The sequence below is a fragment of the Fundulus heteroclitus genome, chromosome 3 (assembly GCF_011125445.2).
Source record: "Fundulus heteroclitus isolate FHET01 chromosome 3, MU-UCD_Fhet_4.1, whole genome shotgun sequence".
In the NCBI taxonomy this organism is placed as follows: domain Eukaryota; kingdom Metazoa; phylum Chordata; class Actinopteri; order Cyprinodontiformes; family Fundulidae; genus Fundulus; species Fundulus heteroclitus.
In genome coordinates, this window is record NC_046363.1 from 1,515,968 (window position 1) to 1,534,303 (window position 18,336).

Here is an 18,336-nt window from a genome sequence, read left to right on the forward strand (position 1 = left end):
TGTGGCATTAGGTAAGTTAATTCAATCTAAGAGTGAAGTTTACTTTGGTTTCATACTAGAAAACTGGAAAAGCTGTTCCTGCCTAACAGCAAGTGAGAATGCTATTTTGCAGAATGATTTGAGCAGAAAATGCAGAAAGGACAACAGCTGAAGGATTAGAAGAATGTTATGAAAAAGCTGAACTAGTTGAAGATAGTTGCAGGATATTTGAACATATTAAAATTTAAAAGTTAGCATAACCCTGTATGATGGCTGCATGTGCAACCACACAATAAATGGTCTGATAATTATTTCATTTAAATAAATCTCTTATATATTTACTTCAGAGGATCTCCTAAATGGCACTGAGGCCTAGTTGGACTCTTCCACTTGGTTTAGAAGGGGTGTAAGAAGAGTTTATGTTTTTCTATTTGGTTTTGTTTTCTGTTATTCAATTTGGGAAGTTTAACTATTTAAGTCCTCTTCCTCATAGGTTGCCGATTTAGTGCTGTACTGATTAGTTTGCTCCTTTGTTGTAGTTTTGTTTAGGTAAATGTAATTACATGTTCCCCTCTTTTGTCAAAATGGTCTGACCAACCAGTATATATGGTTCCCTTGTGTGTCCATTTGGGAGGACTGTTCTTGTGTCAGGTTTGGGTTATGTTGATTTTTCTTTTTCCTTATGGGCCCAGTTTTATGTTAGAAGTTTGAATTCTTTTTGGTAAATAAATTTACAATTTTTTCATCAAAGATAAAAAAAAAAGAAGAAGAAAATTTATGGGTCAAAATACTCATTCCATTGGCAGATAATCTGATTTACCTGCTCAAATCAAGGACAAACACATACATTTTAAGAAGATTTTACTTATTTGTGATCCGTTCTTGCAGTGCAGCTTATCTGTAGCTGAGAGGAAACAGCTATGGAAACCTATTAGGAGGGCCAGCTCTGTCCCAGGATGCCCCCTGAACCTAGTGCAGGTGGTGGGAGACAAAAAGACTGTAAGAAAAATCACATCACTTTGATGGACAATGTCTTCCACCCCATGCTGCTGAGCTCTTTTAGTGACAGACTGTTGCATCCCAGATGCTCTAAGAAGCGCTTCTGTAGGTAATTTCTCCAAGATGCAGTCAGACTTTATAATCTCGGCTGCTCACAACAGATTCAATAACTTTTTACATCATGCTAATGGTCACGGGTTCGATCTGATCATTAACTGTTTACACTGTTCACCAGCTGCTAAGGTAACTTGCACATGCCTTAGATACTTCGGGAGACTGCTGCACTATCATGCACATTGCATATTGTGATATTGTGTGTAAATAGTCTGGAGTCTATTACAATATTTACATTTTTTTCCACTGAGCAATATTTACTCTGGTATCATCTACTCTTGCTGAGTCTTAAGAGCTAATTTTAGATTAGACTAGTTTGTTCTTTCTTTTTCTTCTTGTTCATTGCTAATAATTGTGTTTAACTGCTTGCCACTGTCACAACCAAATTTCCCCACTGTGGGACAATGAAGGAATTCTCATCGTATACATGTACGGTACATGTACCCATACCGGAAAAGGTGTTGTTGTACTGTCTCAAGATAAACAAACATGGGTCTGTTAACATAAGAAAAGATAATTTATTTGGTTTAGAGAATATAATCTCATCAGTGGCTCTAACATAGGCTCTCTCAGCAACCTGTTTGATCAACTCAATTGTCTTGTTTTTTTTTATTTCAAGCTACTCAGTAAGTTTAAGACTACTACTACAGTTTAATCTAAAATAAAAAAAAAATGCAATTCTATGTACACAAGTCTTGGTCCGTCTTTACCAAAATGCTCAAAATGCAACAGCTCACCATCTGATAGGAAATAAAAAGCATATCCCATATCTGGTCTCACTACATTGGCTTCCTGTACATTTAATGATGCATTTTGAAATTTTGTTAGCTTTTAAGAGTGTAAATGGTACAGCATCACATTATTTGTCAGAACCTTTAAACCAAAACACTCCAGCTAAAACTCCAGCAGTTGTTTAAGATTCCCAAACCCCAAGCCTTCCTTTGACAGCTGGAGCTGCTAAAACTATCAATCATTTTAATATCCCTGCTTAGAGCCGTTTTTGCTTTCTCTCAGTTCACATTGTAGTTGAACAAGACATGTTGATTTTTGTTGTGTTAGTTTACTAATTTTGCTTCATTACTGATTTGTGTTGCTTTTATCATTGATTTATAATTTACTCGCTATAAAGCTCTTTGGTCAAAGGAAAACTGTTTTTAAATGTGTTTACATTTCAGAGACTGATTGATTGATTCCAGAGCTTTCAAAGTAACTGCAGTGTTTGTAATTTGCAAACAAAAGTCCATCATAAGTCATTCAATATTCTCTGGCTCATATACGGTGGAAAGACATAAACTTTAATACCACCTCAAACAGTGAAAACACATCTGATTACTAAATTATAGATATTAAATCCTAGAAAGGGTAATTTCAATTTAAATCAAATCAATGACTAAAATATCTAATCATGTGTAATTAAAATCTTGTTGGCTTTTAGTTTATTTAATTTAATTAGCACATTAAATGCCCCCTTAACAAACACACTGAAAGGGAACAAAACTGAGGGGGACAAATCTATTTAATTCAATTAAAAACTACCTTATTAATCCCAAAGGGAAATGAAATGCTGGTTGAACAAACCACTCGTGCTTTCTTCAATGAGTTGTTGTAGATGGTGATGGCTACAGGCAGCAAAGATCTCCTATAGTGTTGTGTCTTACAGTGGGTCTGCAGAAGTGTCTAACTGAAGACACCCTGTTGTTCTACAACAGTTTGATGAAGAGGATGATCAGGGTTGTCCATAATGTTATTAATTTTGTGAAGAATCCTTTTTTATGCAATCATCCTCAGAGGGTCTAGAAGGGTCTTCAGAACAGAACCTGCCTTCTTTATGAGCTTGTTGAGCTTCTTTAGGTCAATTGTTCTGATGCAGCTACCCCAACAGATTATGGGAGAGGAGATCACATTCTCTACAAGACTTATAGATGATATCCAGCACAGACATTGGGAGGGGGGGGGGGGGGGGGCTGCCCATAGGGTCAGCCATGCCTGCCCAGGCATGGCTGACCCATAGGGCAGGCACCCCCCCCCCCCCCCCTCCCAATGTCTGTGCTGGATATCAGCACAATGTCTGTGCTGGATATCATTGAACCCAGCCATGCCTGGGTTCAATTATTTTACCTCGGACTGGCTGACTTTCCATTATTCCTATCTCGATTTGTCAATCAACAAATGAATGAAGGCAGTATGCCGGCCAGCTTGAAATAGAGGGGGGCTGGTCAGTGAGTCGTCCATTAGTAGTCTACAGAGATGGTGATGGTTACAGTCACTAGTGCGGCATGGATATTCAGACTTATTTACAAAAACAATTACAAGAAGTGTCAACTGCGCAAACGAGAGCGGACAGGAAGCAACACCATTCATTTCTGTTGGAAGCGTAACCACTGAAGTCAACACAGGAGTAAGCATTCATGTTAGGAGGGTTAGCTAGGACAGCTAGGGAGCACAAGGAACAGAACCAAGCAGTGTAACTCAGCCAAATTGAAGAAACTTGGGTTACTTGCAGGCAGAATGGAATGCTGCTTTGTTCTGATCCTTGTGCTCCTTAGCAGCTTCCGTTACCTCTCCTAGTATGAATGTTTACTTCAGTGTTCAGCCTAACATAAGTGCTTTTGAGTTCTTCTTTTTCTACTTATGTTTTAACGGCAGTTGGCAACCATCTAAGAGCATTACTGCCAACCATTGGTCAAGAGTGAGATCAGAGAGCAATATTCTATTTCTTAACTCCAATTGCATGAGGTATATAACAAGTGATTCCTGGCTATGAATGACATAATAATTATTTTACTGATGAATTCCTTCTTTTCTTAATTCTTCCTCCAGTGGTATCTTTTCTTCATTATATTTGCTACAGTTAAACAAGACATATAAAATTGTTTCTTCCACATGACATTCATCACATAAACCTGTTTCATGTTTCCCAAATAAATTTAATGTACTATATATTACATTATCAACTAAACACAATAAGAATCTTCCCTATGGTTCTGCTCTCCATCTAATCTGCCATAGTTCCATAATTTTAACCCATATCAGACTTTTGAGTTAATTGAATGGTCAGCACCACACTCAGAGTTGCAAGATCTGACAGCACTTTAAATTGTCTTGTTACTGAAAAGTGCTTTATGAATAAACTTGCCTTGCCTTTACTGATAGTTTCCCGCCCAAACACAACATAAAACCACCCCAACTAAAAAAAATAATAAAAAATTCTCAACCTCTCTTGAATTCATGTTAAAGACATGTTACATATAAGGGCTTCTCACAAAATGTGCAATCAGGCAACAAAATAACACGCCCACAAGGTCAATTGGATAAACCACTTGTCCTTCATCTTTACCAAAATCAAAACCACTGTTTCCACTAACAAAAGCCTTCAAAGCCGTTCTTTTGGTGTTCTTTTAAATAATTAATGTTTGTTAGATTGGACAACACTGACGCAGCATCAATGTTACCGGATGACCAGATTTCTCTAATGAAAACCAGGGATGTCACTGATTTTGTTAAGCGGGCGGGTGCAGAGCCTCTGTCAGGGGATTGGTTTGTTTTGCCCGATCAGCAACACCAACGATGCAGGGAAAGCGCATTTGGATCCGCTCTTGTACTACGTTTGTACAGGGACAGGACCACGTACATACCTCTTGCTACGTTAAACATTTTTACTGCATCATGATACACTGAAATCGGGGACATTTCTGAGGACAGCTTTTGCCGGGGACAGGTCATCCAAAATGGGAATTTGGGGACATCTGGTCACTGCTTGCTTCCTCGCCACGAGCCGCCATTGTTGTCTGAATCCAAACAGTTGCTTCTTTGATACGTCACATCTACGAATATCCCACCCGGTGATCCTGACTGGCTTGTCCATCTTATGTGGTATTGAAATCCCTGCCAATGGCAGTGATTCCAGATGGATGTGTGGAGCCGTGTGGAGCTCAGCGGAACTGCCACTGTTGCCAGGTCCACTTATTATAAGCGACTTTGGGGTTCTTTTTTTTCTAAAGTCGTAAATTCTCTGATCAACGGTTTGCGTTTTTTTTTCTGCTTGTTTCTCAAAGTGAAGTCGCTTATTTGGGCTCTAAAATAACTCAGTAACAAAGAAGACTTACTTGCATTTGCAGAGCTACAGACACCGTAAGCATAACCAGCTAAAATATTCCTCTGCCTCTCTGCATTCACACACTCCTACACATAGGCAAAATATGCTAGATGCCTCGTTACATTCTAGAGCACATCCTGCGTCGCCGCCGTATTGGCTGGGTCTTTTCTGGTCTGGGCTGACATTGAAGCAGATTATGCAGTGCAGATCACCATTTTGAGCAGAGATTGGTTCTGAATATGAATTTTTACACGCTGATATCATTGCAGAAACCCAACTCATAAACCATACTTTAATGCTTATTAATTTGTTGTCACTGTATTTGACAAACTAAGGCTGAATCACATTGCCAAATTAAGTACAATGGAGTTACAGACTGTCAGCACAGGCAAGAAGCTGTGCAAAACAGTTCTCTTTCAAGAGTATTAAGCTCCTACCCCAGTTGCAAGTGCGAGACACAAATGATCTGGAAATTTTAAGCCCTTTTCTAGGCTTTAAAACTGTGTTTATGCATGTGAATATGCACAGCATGCACAATATATGAAGAAATTATTGTTGTTGGTGTCTACAGAAGGCTCATGATTAAATGTGTATGTTAGAGAATCAAAAAATATTAGATAAAAAGAACAATAAAGCTTGCATCTTTCTCAATGTAAATTTAACAAATTTAACTGTATTAATTTATACATTAATACATGATACTGTGTCTTTCTTTGTTTAAGAGGAAAAAAAGTATTTCAGCATGAAAGCATGTATTCATTTACACATTGTGTAAACATTGAAGAGTTATGATTAATGATTCAGCTTCCTTGGCACAACTAAATGTATTCAGGGCACGTGTGAGACCCGCCAAAATTCCCAGATGCGTCTAAGCATACTACGTTTCTGCTCCAACTCCCATTACTCAAATTAAGGGCAAATGCACTCATTTCAAAAAATTTTACTTACTTTTTGTTCCCTTTTTACAGTTAGCTGATGACTTCGCATGCAGTGATAACAGCGGATGATGGAAGATAGACTGTTGGCAAAAAAACACTTGTGCTATCAATATCAGCTATCAATATCCTGGCTGCAGAGGTGAAATTTCACAGTGACCTGTCTTGAATGACATCTCTTGTTCACCAGCCACACCAATCAACCACCTTTGCTATTGTCATTCTTCTTTAAATCTCTCTGTTCATATTACTAGAAACAATGGCAGAGCGATGCTGGAGTTGGCGATACGATCCTGCATTCATGGGTTAGTGAAACCCCTAAAGCTGTATTACTGATTTTGTGGCAGGGTCCTTTTTAAGGCTTGGGTTTCCCCCAACTTGTTTCCCAAAAATCTCATTGTCATGATTCAGTTTGGTCTGGCTTTTTTCCTGTTATGTTTCAGTGCCTCCTCTCACTCAGCTTACCCTTCACTCCCTCAGCAATCTGTCACACCTGTTGGACACTAATTAGTCAGAACTCACTCCACCTGCCAGCCTCCCTACAAAAGCCTCCCTCAGTCTTCTCATCCCTGCAGGTTCGTCATCAGTCTTCACTCACTTCACGTCTGTCAGCCTGGTTTGCCCCTGCTTGCTGTTGGAATCCTGCCACATCTGTGCTTCAGCTGCTGGATTTTCCTGCCACCTCTCTGCTCCAAGTAAGGCCTTTTTAGCTGCTGTATTTACCTGCCACTTCTCTGCTTCTAGTGAGGCCTCTGTTTGCTGCTGGATTCTCCTGCCTCCCCTGTGCCTTGAGCAGGCCTCTGCTGGCTGCTGGATTATCCTGTTTCCTCTGTTGGCTGCTGGATTATCCTGCTTCCTCTGAGCTTCAAACCTCTGCTAGCTGTTGGGTTATCCTGCCTTCATCTGTGCCTCAAGTAAAGCCTCTGCCAGTTGCTGTTTTTTCTGTCTCCTCTGGGCCTCAAGTCAAGCCACTGTTAGCTGCTGGGTTTTCGGCCTCCTCTGTACTCCAGCAGTCCTGCTCTCAAGAACTCTCTCCAGTCCTCTTACTCCAGCACCCATCCACAACCTCCTGCCCCTGTTCAGTTGAGACTCTGGTTACTCACTCCACTACTCATCCTCTTTTGAATAAATCTTTTAAACCTAGCTCAGTGTGTTGTTGAATTTGGGCTCATCAGATAAATCGTGACACTCGTGCCCATAATAATCAAAGAAAAAGATGGCCTAGATTTCCTTTTGTCTTCCCTATTTGCTCCTACTCTATCGCCAGTGCCTTCTTTTCAACTCATCTGGGATTTGGGGACATAGTTGAAGTATTCTTTCAGCTTGTGAGATGTAATTCAGTTGCTCACGATTGTACAACATCAACAGATTGCAATAGCTATGCATAAAACTAAAAAATGAATTTTTTTTATTTTTTTTTTACATTTTATTATTATTTTTTTATTTTAAACTGTTAAACTGGCAAAAAAATTTAATTTTAAAAAAAGATCAGGCCTAAATCCTTTTAGAGAGATAATATACAACGCAAAATTATTTGTCCATTTAGATGAGGTCCAGTGTGTAAACTGGGTGAAACTTTAGGAGGCCTTTCTCAGACTGATACACACATAATGAGCTTCAGCATGTACATGTATATGCTGCATATACATGTACCATCTTTCCAAGGAAGCATTTAGGTTAGATTATCTGGTTCATAGGCTCCTTCCGAATACCCTTAATAATAGCTTCTAGCTCTTCCTCCTAGCTCCTGTTCCTTGACCTATCATGGGTAGGAAAGGAGCTTCGGACTGCTGTGCCGATTTTAGACAGCCTTTAACTCTGACATTATGTGATGGAAACACATTGATGATGCGAGTCAAATCAGGGCCTACAGCCTTTCCAAAATGAACTACAAAGTGTGCACTCTCTGTTCTCTGGACATTTTTATAACTTTCTGTGAGGTGGGCTGTGCTTATTCGTCATGTCACATAAAAGATTGTGGGATATCTTATAGCTCCTTAGGACTTGTAAGGAACATCACAAGGTTCCTATGTTAAATTACCAGCGGGTAAAAGCATAGAGGCTTCTGTTCCTACCTCCTTCCTTACTGACTGCATTATTCGGACTGCACTAATATTGTAGACCGCTGACACACTTCCGCCTTGGCTAAAGAGTCCTTACCCAATAGAAATATTCGGATGGAACCAATTTAACTCCTCCCAATAGTACACCATCGGTGAGTTGCTTTGTGCTCTAGAAAGCTGTAATTTTTCAACAGGAAAAACCAGAAGGGGCCTTTTCCAAATGTTTCCCACATAGAGAAGTATGAAATTGCCCAAAGTACTAAAGCATTCAGAGTTAATTTTATTTGAACAAAGGGGGAGAACCGAACTTCATAAAAACACTTGACATGATGCAATTCAGCAAATAATATTTTCCCTGGAGCTGCCAAACTCAGAGATCCCATCGCCACAGTTTTAGAGTCCAGTGGATGCATGCCTTAAACCACTGGATCTGAATCCTTTTATGGCACCTAGTGATGTAAGACTTGGAAGCAGAAACACATAGACAAACAGCAACAAGATATACTGTACATATACATTGGCCCAGCTTTACTTATTAAGCTAAAATTTTAAAAATTGGCCAATATTCGTCAATAGCAATTTTTATGCTGTTGCGTATTGTGCATCCCTTTATGTGAATATTGTGTTGTGGCTTAGTTTTGTCATTCCCAGTCATTTCCACTTTGTTTTCACACCACTAACACCTTAGTCTGGAATATTTTGTATCACAGACATCATGACTGGAGCTATTGCTTCATGGTAATGGTATGGTACCACCCTGGACTTTGCTGAGCACCTGAGAGTGACCCCGTCTTTCATAAAGTTTAAAGATGCAGTCTACATGTCTAAGTGCTGGATTTTTCACACATGCTATCACAAAAATTATTAGAACAACTGAATACAGTGATTTGGAAGGATGATCAAATGCTTTTGACAGCCTCCAAATTTTGGATTTTACCACTATGTCAATGAGAAGTCTTTTAATCCACTTGCATCTAAAACTGAATATGCCAGTTAAGTAAAACCTCAAAACCATTTAAAAGATTTGTATAAATGTTCACAGCATTTGCATTTGGGGAAAATTCCATCCATCCATCCATTTTCTGACCAGCTTAATCCCTCATGGGGTCGCGGGGGTTGCTGGTTCCTATCTCCAGCGTTCAAGGGGCAAGAGGCGGGGTACACCCTGGACAAGTCGCCAGTCTGTCGCAGAGCAACACAGAGATAAACAACCATTCACACACACACACACACTCACACCTAAGGACAATTTTGAGAGACCAATTAACAGTCATGTTTGGGGAAAATTGAATTAGTAAAATCTAAAGCCTGAGAACATTTCTACATAAAGTGGCCCACACATGTTTGAATTTAAACCGTTATGAAAGAAATCTGGAAAGACTTTAAAACTGGTTCCAACCTGGACCTCCCAACCAACCGTTTTTACATGTCAAAGTATCATCTGTGGATAACTTAAAAACACAGTGTGGATTAATAATGGGAAGCAATGTTAGAGTAGAGAATGTGATAATGCTCTTACCAGTGCTATCATCATAAACCACAGTGACTGTTTTCCATTTGAAGAAGTGGACTAGATCCAGAATGGCCCGACTGAGGGAGGAGAAGTCCGGATACAGGCTCACATAGAAGACATCTCGGTTGTCTGATACTTGGTGCTTCCACTTGGTCTGAATGTGCGGGACACCCAGAGCATTGCAAATGGACTGGACTGCATTGGCAGAGGAACTATGAGAGGGACCAAAGATGGCTGCCACACCGAGGGAAAGCTGGTCACAAGCTAAAAGAAGGAAACAGACTAATTAGGTGTTTGATTCTGAGCTTTTTTCTTATGTCAAACTTTCTAGTCATGAGATTTTCAGTTAATCAAGCAGTCAAAGACTATTTAAGAGATCTTAAAAAATGAGGTAGACCAGTCTCTCAGTCCAACTGTAAATTCATAAATAAGAAAGTCAGATTTCCTGAAAAAAATATACAAAAATGAGGGGGAACATAAAATATTTGTATCTGTACTATGTATGTATCTTATATAATGTCCATTAGACATGATTCTGCTGCTATGGTTAAATTATTACAAAAATAAAAAACTGAGAAATTTCTAGTGTGAGATTGGATTCGAATTGCCTTCTATTACTTCCAGCTGTCTTGTTCAGAAGAAAGAAGATTGGCTATTGGGAAGGTTATGGAGTAAATAACATAGCAACTTACTGTTATTAAGGCAATAGAATTTATAAAGCAAAGTAAAATATTAAAAGTCGAGAGCAGTATGCCTATTAGGCATTGCTGACTAGCTAAATATTGCTATACTATGATTAGCCAGCTAACATTAGCATAGTGTTCATGGTCATAAAGAGCAGAATGTCAACAAGTAATAATGTTCTGTGCAGTAACCAGGCTTATCTGACGGAGAAGCAGCATTTAGTTCCTTCCAGTAAACTGTAAACGTATGGAAAGCCTGAGTTCCCTTAAATCAAGATCAAAAACACATTTGTTTAGAATTGCCTACAACTGTTCTTGTTAAACTGTTTTACTGAAACATCATTAGTTCAACTTTGTAGTCCAACTGTTTTTAATGTTTGCTTTTAGTTTCTATTTTTACACATTCTATTCCCTACTTGCTTTTATTCTGCCCCCCTATATTTTAATCATGTAAAGCACTTTGCATTGTCTCTGTACTGAAATGTGCTTGTCATGGTGCAGCCTTGCCTGCTGCACCATGGACATTTCATGGCACTCTCCACCTTCCATACAGCTCCTGATTCCATGCTCAGTAATCATCTACACCTGTCAGTCACTAATCAGCCAGTACTCAGCACACCTGTCAGCCTCCCTATTTAAGCTCCCTGCATTCAGTCCTCCCCTGTCGGTTCGTTCTGTTGGTTTCTGTTTACTCTTGTTGATTTTACTCTTCGCTGCTCACCTCATCTAGTTCTCATCCAGCCTGAGTTCTCCGCCTGTCTACTGTGATTCTGGTCCTGCTCTCACTCCAGTCGTGCAAGTATTCATCCAGTCGTGCTGCTGATCAAGCCTGGTTCCCAAGTCTCCATTCTGTTGTGCTGCTGGTCCAGCTGTCTTCATGCTCCGGCTCCGTCCTGCTCGCCAGCTCCAGCCATTTACAGCTCCAGCCTGGTCTGAACTCTGGTCATCTTCCTCCACAATTCATCATCTTCAATAAACTCTCTTTTTAACTGTACTCTCTGTGTGGTTACGTTCGGGTTCATCTAAAAACATGACAGTGCTATACAAATAAATTTGCCTTGCCTTATCTAAATGCTTTTAAGAAATTCCCCCAGTCTTTACTTCATATTTTGCTTCAGTCTTTCACCACCCTGTACGTGTGTTAAAATATATTTTTAAATGGCGGGCTAGTACCATTATCTAAATATTGATCGCTGAAGTATAACTTAAGTTTTGTCAAAATATCTTTTGCTGGAAAAAACTTCTTTGACATGCAATGTCATGATTACATAAAACAGTAGAGTGTTTTACGCTCAGCTATATTATAATCAACAATAAATTACAATCATGAACAACATATCTGAAATAATCAATTTATAATTTTAGTAGAAGTAATGTAATAATTGTTTTTTTGTTTTAAATAGAAATAAAGAAAACAGATCATAAATTTGTATTTAAAATTTCTGTATTAATTAGCGATTTCATGAGAATCTCTCATAATGCCATGCAAACTCATAAGAGTATTAAATAACCTTGAATTTATTTCCATGACATGAAGTTAAAAGTGTTCCCAGAGACCAAATTGACTGTAGTTGGGTGGAGACCTAAACAACTATATTTTTTTAATTAGCTTTACTTTAGATTTTAATTACCATATGTCTTGAAAATTTGTTATTTTAATAAGGGACTTGTGTAACTCACTTAGGATATAATAGGCTTCAAGTGAGGAAAGAGTTAAAATGTCCGTCTTACGCAGATGCAAAACTGACTGATCATAGTATGGCACTAATAGGTATTTTATTGATGGGCAGATAATGAGTAATTACCACAACTAATCAGTTTTCTGTTTTAATATGAACAGAGCTCAGCCATGTCATACTGCCTGACTATAATGCTTAATCTCGAACTGTAAAGCTTTTAAACCACAAACACATACCTTTCCTGGAGGCTTCAAAGCTGTCAAATATGTTTATCCTTTGGATGTCATAGGTGAGAGTAGTGTTTGGCAGTAAGGTTCTGTTCCTGTTGATTGTGTTTAAAGCAAATTTGAAGGCTAGTTCCTCAGCACCAGAAGGACCACTTTCAATGGACTCAAATATCCCTCCTGTGAAAGAAAAGGACACAGAATTAGAGATTGCAGAAAATTTTATGAAAAAGATAAAATCATAACTACAGCTATTAAATATGCAACGAAAACTGGCGAAACACTTCAATTGGAGTAAATAACACAGTGAACCAGTTAAAATCTTTCATAATCCATTTATTGTGACAAAAGGACTCATGAAACAAGCCTTGTCCCTTCAAGACATAAAATCCAGTAATTTTTAGTTTTACCATGCTACAATTTTTGTCTTCTGTCCATCCATTCACAAACTGTTATGGTTGGTTAAACTGTTAAGGTTGGTCACAAAAGTTAAGGTTAGCATCCATCAATCCACTGTCTAGACACTAAACATGATTATCCTTGCAATGCCATTCTTTGGTGCCCATTGGGCAAGAGGCAGAGTACTTCCTGGGTATATCACCAGTCCATCAAAGGACAACACAGATACTCCGCTCCATTTTCTACAGCAGTCCTTAAAAGAGCAATCAAGAGACATGCAGGACAGAAAACTGTAATTACACACATTCATATCTACGGGCAGTTTACACTGGCCAATTAACCTAACATACTGTACATTTGGGATGGCCCTCTGGCATGGAAAAAACACATACACGCCAAACAGACAGGCCCCAACTGAGATTTGACTGCAGATCTAAAAGTTGTGAGGCAACATTGGAAACAGCCTGAACTATAGTGCAGCTATCCTTAAATCTGAGTGAAACTAAGAGATTTGGGTGAATGAATGGAACCCTTTTGAATTTAAAATAACTTGACTTAGTACATACCCCCACTTTGATAAAGCCACTGATTTGACAACATACCAGCCTACCTCCATTATAAATTATTTGAATTTATGACAAACAGAGAATGCTATCTGAACTTAAGCTTACTAAACATCTTGAAAACGACTTCTCGTAAATCAGTGTCATTGTCTAGCTCAACCTTTAAAATCACATTTGCCCCACAAAAAACGGGGGCAAAACATCTTAAGTCTTACACTTTGCAAGAAGATCCTCAATACCAAACGTCTGACAGTTTCAAATGTGAGCTTGATAGCACACATCATCTTCTTTGTTTGTTTTTTTACTTTAGCTGTGCATGTCATGTGTTGATCCCTTTATTTTACTCCATCCATATCCCTTGTCTGCAGGATCTTTAAATAACATTTAATCACACGGAAGAAATTATTGCAAAGGATGCCAACCATACCGCCAACACAAGCCTGGTTTTAAACAATGAGATGTTATAAGAAGAAAAAATATCAGCAATGTAATGTGGTAAAAGAGAAATGTCTTCTGCTTAATATGAGCTAAGCCAGGAATCTTATCACAGATTTTAAGGGCAAATATCCAAAACCCTGTGTGTTACAGTGGAGCTAATGTAGTGCATGTACATATTGCACTATTTAAAATGAACATAATAGTTATGATACAGATCTCCAAAGTCATTATGAAGCAATTAAAACAACTGTTTCTAATACCCCTTTAACACTGTATGAAGACCCCTGCTACAGTCGCCATGACTTTAAAATCCCTTAAAATATTGCAGATTATTGCAAATCTGAAAAACCTTGTAATATAAAGGTGATCACAGTATTTTTTTAAAGAGAGGTTCAAGTCGCAATGACTTTACCACCATAATGTGTAATTTAGGGTGTCCATCACATGTCCCATATGATGGACATGCTCCCACTACCACAGCCAGAGTCCTTAAAGCTTTGATATGCAGCCATCAATAAAACAAACTGCCACAGTCTTGCCAAGATTGTTTCCTGTACGCTTCAAAGCATCCATGACTCAAAACACTATATACTACCTGTTCAGAATAAGCTTATGTCCTGTAGCAAGGTATTCTTTATACAGTACGAAAGTACTCAACTATATTTTTCTGATAGTTGCAGTTACAGCAATCTATCACTTTGCTGTTTTTGTTGGCTGGAAGATTAATGTACATGAGCAGTTCTGTGAATATTGATTACCACAAATATCATGGTCCAGCACATTTAACTATTATTAACAAACATATGCTTTGTGGGTTATTAATTTAAAATGATGCAATTTCTTAATGAGTTAAAATTATGTTAGCAAAGATGCCTGTGCAAATTCTCAGTTATCTGGGTCATCGCAAAGCTAACAAAATAATTGCCACATACCTTCAGATGTGCCATGTGGGACCCCACCATTAGAAGGTCCAGCAGTATCACAGTCACAGGGTGTCATTGGGAGTTTGAGAATCTAATGTCATAACTCATGACAACCAACTAAATATTTATTAAGGTTTTTATTGCTTAGATATCAATAAAATATAAAATGTAAATATCCTGTACTTTTACATTTGATAAAGCCCCAAACACTGTCATTTACCCATTCATGCACACATTAACACCCTGATGGTGGTGAATTACATTGTAGACATAGCTGCCAGCAAGCAATGCAGGTGAAGTATCTTGCCCAAGGACACGACAACGGACACGGTTGGAGTGGAGGATCGTACCGGCAACCCACCGGTTACAGGACGCAGTCGGTTTCAAAAAGAATTTCACCATGACAGCTATTCACAAATTAAGCTTTGTTAAAAAAAAAAAAAAAAAAAGCTTCCAAAAATGGGGACCTTCACAGCACTGGTCCTCATGGGGATACTGTACCTCTGACAAGGAACAAATGAATGTAATAGACGGAAGTCTAAAGCTGGTAAAAGGGAGGCAGAACCTCTGATCAATGTACTCTGATTGGTCAACGGATCAATCAGGTCCTTGGGGAGTCGTGGAGAGCAATACTTACAGATTGAAGTGTTTTGTTTGGGATAGCCCTATGGCCTGGTTCTGCTGGCTCAGTGTCAGTCAGAGGCAACCCAGGAGCCAAGCTTTATTTACTCTAAATACAAACACTTAACTGGAGAGCTCTGTGCAAGCCAAAATGTAATCTATACACACCACTGCAGGAGTACTGTAGGTCCCTCATGTCACAAGCGATTACTACAGAGCAGGCTGACTCTGATCAATGCTCCCTTACAGCGATTTCAGCAGTGCAACCTTTAGAAAAGCTCTTCATTCAGGAATATTTACTTTGGGTGTGTTTTTAGAGCATATAGTGAAAAGGGTTAGATTATAAAACGCCCCATTTACTGAAAAAGATGTTCAAGATGATGTGGATAAATAAATAAATAAAATTAGACAGAATGAGGGCTGATAAACTTGAAAGCATTTTGTGAGTTTGTCATTGCTTTTGGAGTACAGACCACTATGTATTTCTGTGTGGCTGACCCTTGATATCAGCACAAACCATTCAACCTAAACCGCACAGCCTTGGGCAAAAAGAAACAAAGATTTACTATGTTTTGGAACAATCAGTCAGTTCTTTTACATTTTATTTTTACATTTTTTGGGGGGTGAAATACAGAAATGAGACTAAACTACTTAGGAGAATCGTACCTGAATTGATAAAATTGCAGCGAAAACAACCTGGCCAAATTAAATGCCTAAAGTAGTTGTGCCACCCTTAGCAGCAACAACTCACATCAAGAGTTGGAAATAGCTGCCAATGAGTCTTTAATATCACCACTGAGAACTTTTGGCTCACTCTCATCTGCAGAGATGTTTTAATTCATCCATACTGGAGCGTTTTCACATATGCATGGTGTGTTTAAGGTCATACTACAGTGTCTGAATTTCCTTTAAGTCCAGATTTTGGCAAGGCCACTCCAAAACATCATATTGGGTCATTGTCCTGCTGCATTACCAAAAAGTTTAAGATCTCTTAGATCTGTTATATTCTCTTTTTTGTTACTGAATCCTCTGCTAAACAGTGTTTACTCTTTGTTCTTAGTTTTTCTTCGAGTTCCTCCATTTTTTATGTTTTTTATTATTATTTTTTTTAAGATCTAAGGTGTCTACATGTTTCTTTCATCCTTACCTCTCCAAATAGCTTAACAACAGTACAAAAAAAGGACAACAGATCAGTGTCTAAACCCAAATTATGATGGTAAAATGACATGCAGATTTACAGACTGATAGTAGTTTGGGTGCTTCCTTAGTTTGTGGTGTTGAAGAAAGACCTGAGGTGAAAAAGAGAAGCTCTCAATTTAGCAGTCTACATTCTGCCCCTTGTCTATGATCCATGAGATAGTGATCATGTCCAAAACAATCATACCCCAGATACATTTGGCTGAATTTAGCTTATATCATGAAAAGGCCTACCTTTAAAATAAAAGGTAAAGAGCTCCATCAATAGAGTTGGTCCTCCTCCAGATAAAAAGCTGATATAATTGTCTCCTGGGGAGGCACTCCAGCTCTTGGGCACCTCCAATTATGTTTTCTGCACATGCGCTATTCGGAAGAGACCTCCGAGTTAGACTAAACATTTGCTAGAGGGACTATAAATCTCTTCTGACGTAGGAAGGACATGGAATTCCTAGGATTAACTGGACAGTGTTGTTTAGGAGAAGTAGGCCAGTGTTTCCTTCCTGTACTGTTTTATCCCTACATCCTAGTCGAAGATCAAAATTAGACAGTGGATGAATGAATAAATTATGATGCACACATCATAATGTTGATTAATATGGAAAATAAATATGTGATATCTATAGACTCTTTCAGTGTTACAGACAAAAGTATATATGGGAAAATATGTACTCTAGGCTAATTAATTTGATTTAAAACTTCATCATGGTAAGAAGGTAACCATCTGTAGGTCCTAAAGCAGAAGGTCAATTGACTTTTCTTGTTTCTTAACGAAATCTCGACTCTCACCCAAAAGGCTTATTCTGCTATAAACATGAGCTGACAGTTTCAGGCTTATAAACTGTAGTCAGAAAAATCCCACTAATAGCATAAAGGTCACTAAAGGCCTGTTAAGGTCACATAAGTAACTGCCCCTTAACTCCATTCAATTTAATGTTATGGTCATTGATACTCAATCTGCACTGTAGATGGTAAAATGATGAAACCTGATGTCACCTCCTCTGTTTAAGTGCTGTTTTTTTAATGAAAAAAGGCCAGAACAGGTGGCCTCCAGTTCAAGGCCACAGCCTCAACTCAGTTCCCTGGGTGGTTTTACAGCCATTGTAACCAAAGCAACTCACACTTTTACTGATAGATTGGATCGTCAACTCAGTCGCTGAACTGATTGGAAAGTAGGGCCAAGCCAATGGAACCATTAGTGACCTTAATGTGTCTGCTTGGTGATTTTTCTGATAACAACGTTTGTTCAAAGGTTGTTCCAATCAATTTTCAGAGCTGAAGAAGGCTTTTGGATGAGAAGTGATGACTTTAACAAAGTGAAGAAAGTGAAGTAGTCCAGTTGCCCATTACTCCTTAGAATCATTGTTTCATGGATAATTGAGAAGATATACCATGTGTCACCAACTCAAAAATAGTCTTTGAAAGCCAATCATGCCAGCTTGATAAAGCATAAACTCACCATATGGTGTCCTCTGTTAACAATGTTGTGCTCATTTCAAAAAAAGAAATTGCCAAGTTGATGATGAAATTTATTTTTTATCTGTCCTCTGTTGTCAGAGGAAAAAAAGTGTTTGTGTAATATTCTGGGTTCTGTTCTGGTTTATGTTATTATTTTGGTTTTCTTTCTCTCCTGCCTTAGGTTCTCTGGTTGTTTGGAGTTCAGTCTTGTTTGAATTCTTGTTTAGTTTGTGTACTGTTTTTCTTTACCCTGTTATATCATCACTTTTTAGTCTTAGCTTTATCTTCTGTGTTTAGTTTGTACTTCAGTGTTGTTTTGGTTCTTATGTAGTCTGATGTAGCTTCTATTCCTGTCAGCCTTCTAGTCTCTTCCCTCCTTGATTACTCCCACCTGGTTTTGGTTAATTAGTCCCTCCCTCTTCACCTGTCTGCACGCCTATTTATACCCGCCTCAG

General features: G+C 38.5%; 1 protein-coding gene across 2 annotated transcripts in view; it reads right to left on the minus strand.

Moving 5' to 3' along the window:
- The window catches only part of LOC105917636 (glutamate receptor ionotropic, kainate 2), a 1,028,886-nt gene that overhangs the window by 857,260 nt on the left and 153,290 nt on the right, over nt 1-18,336 (minus strand). For both annotated transcript variants that reach the window (XR_004928158.1, XM_036128574.1), the window contains exons 3-4: nt 12,298-12,465; nt 9,706-9,963 (exon numbers count right to left, since the gene is read on the minus strand). Coding sequence is in view for 1 of the 2 variants with exons in the window: in XM_036128574.1 (XP_035984467.1) it covers nt 9,706-9,963; nt 12,298-12,465 (426 nt within the window). In the remaining variant the exon portion in view is untranslated. The remainder of the gene's footprint in view (nt 1-9,705; nt 9,964-12,297; nt 12,466-18,336) is intronic.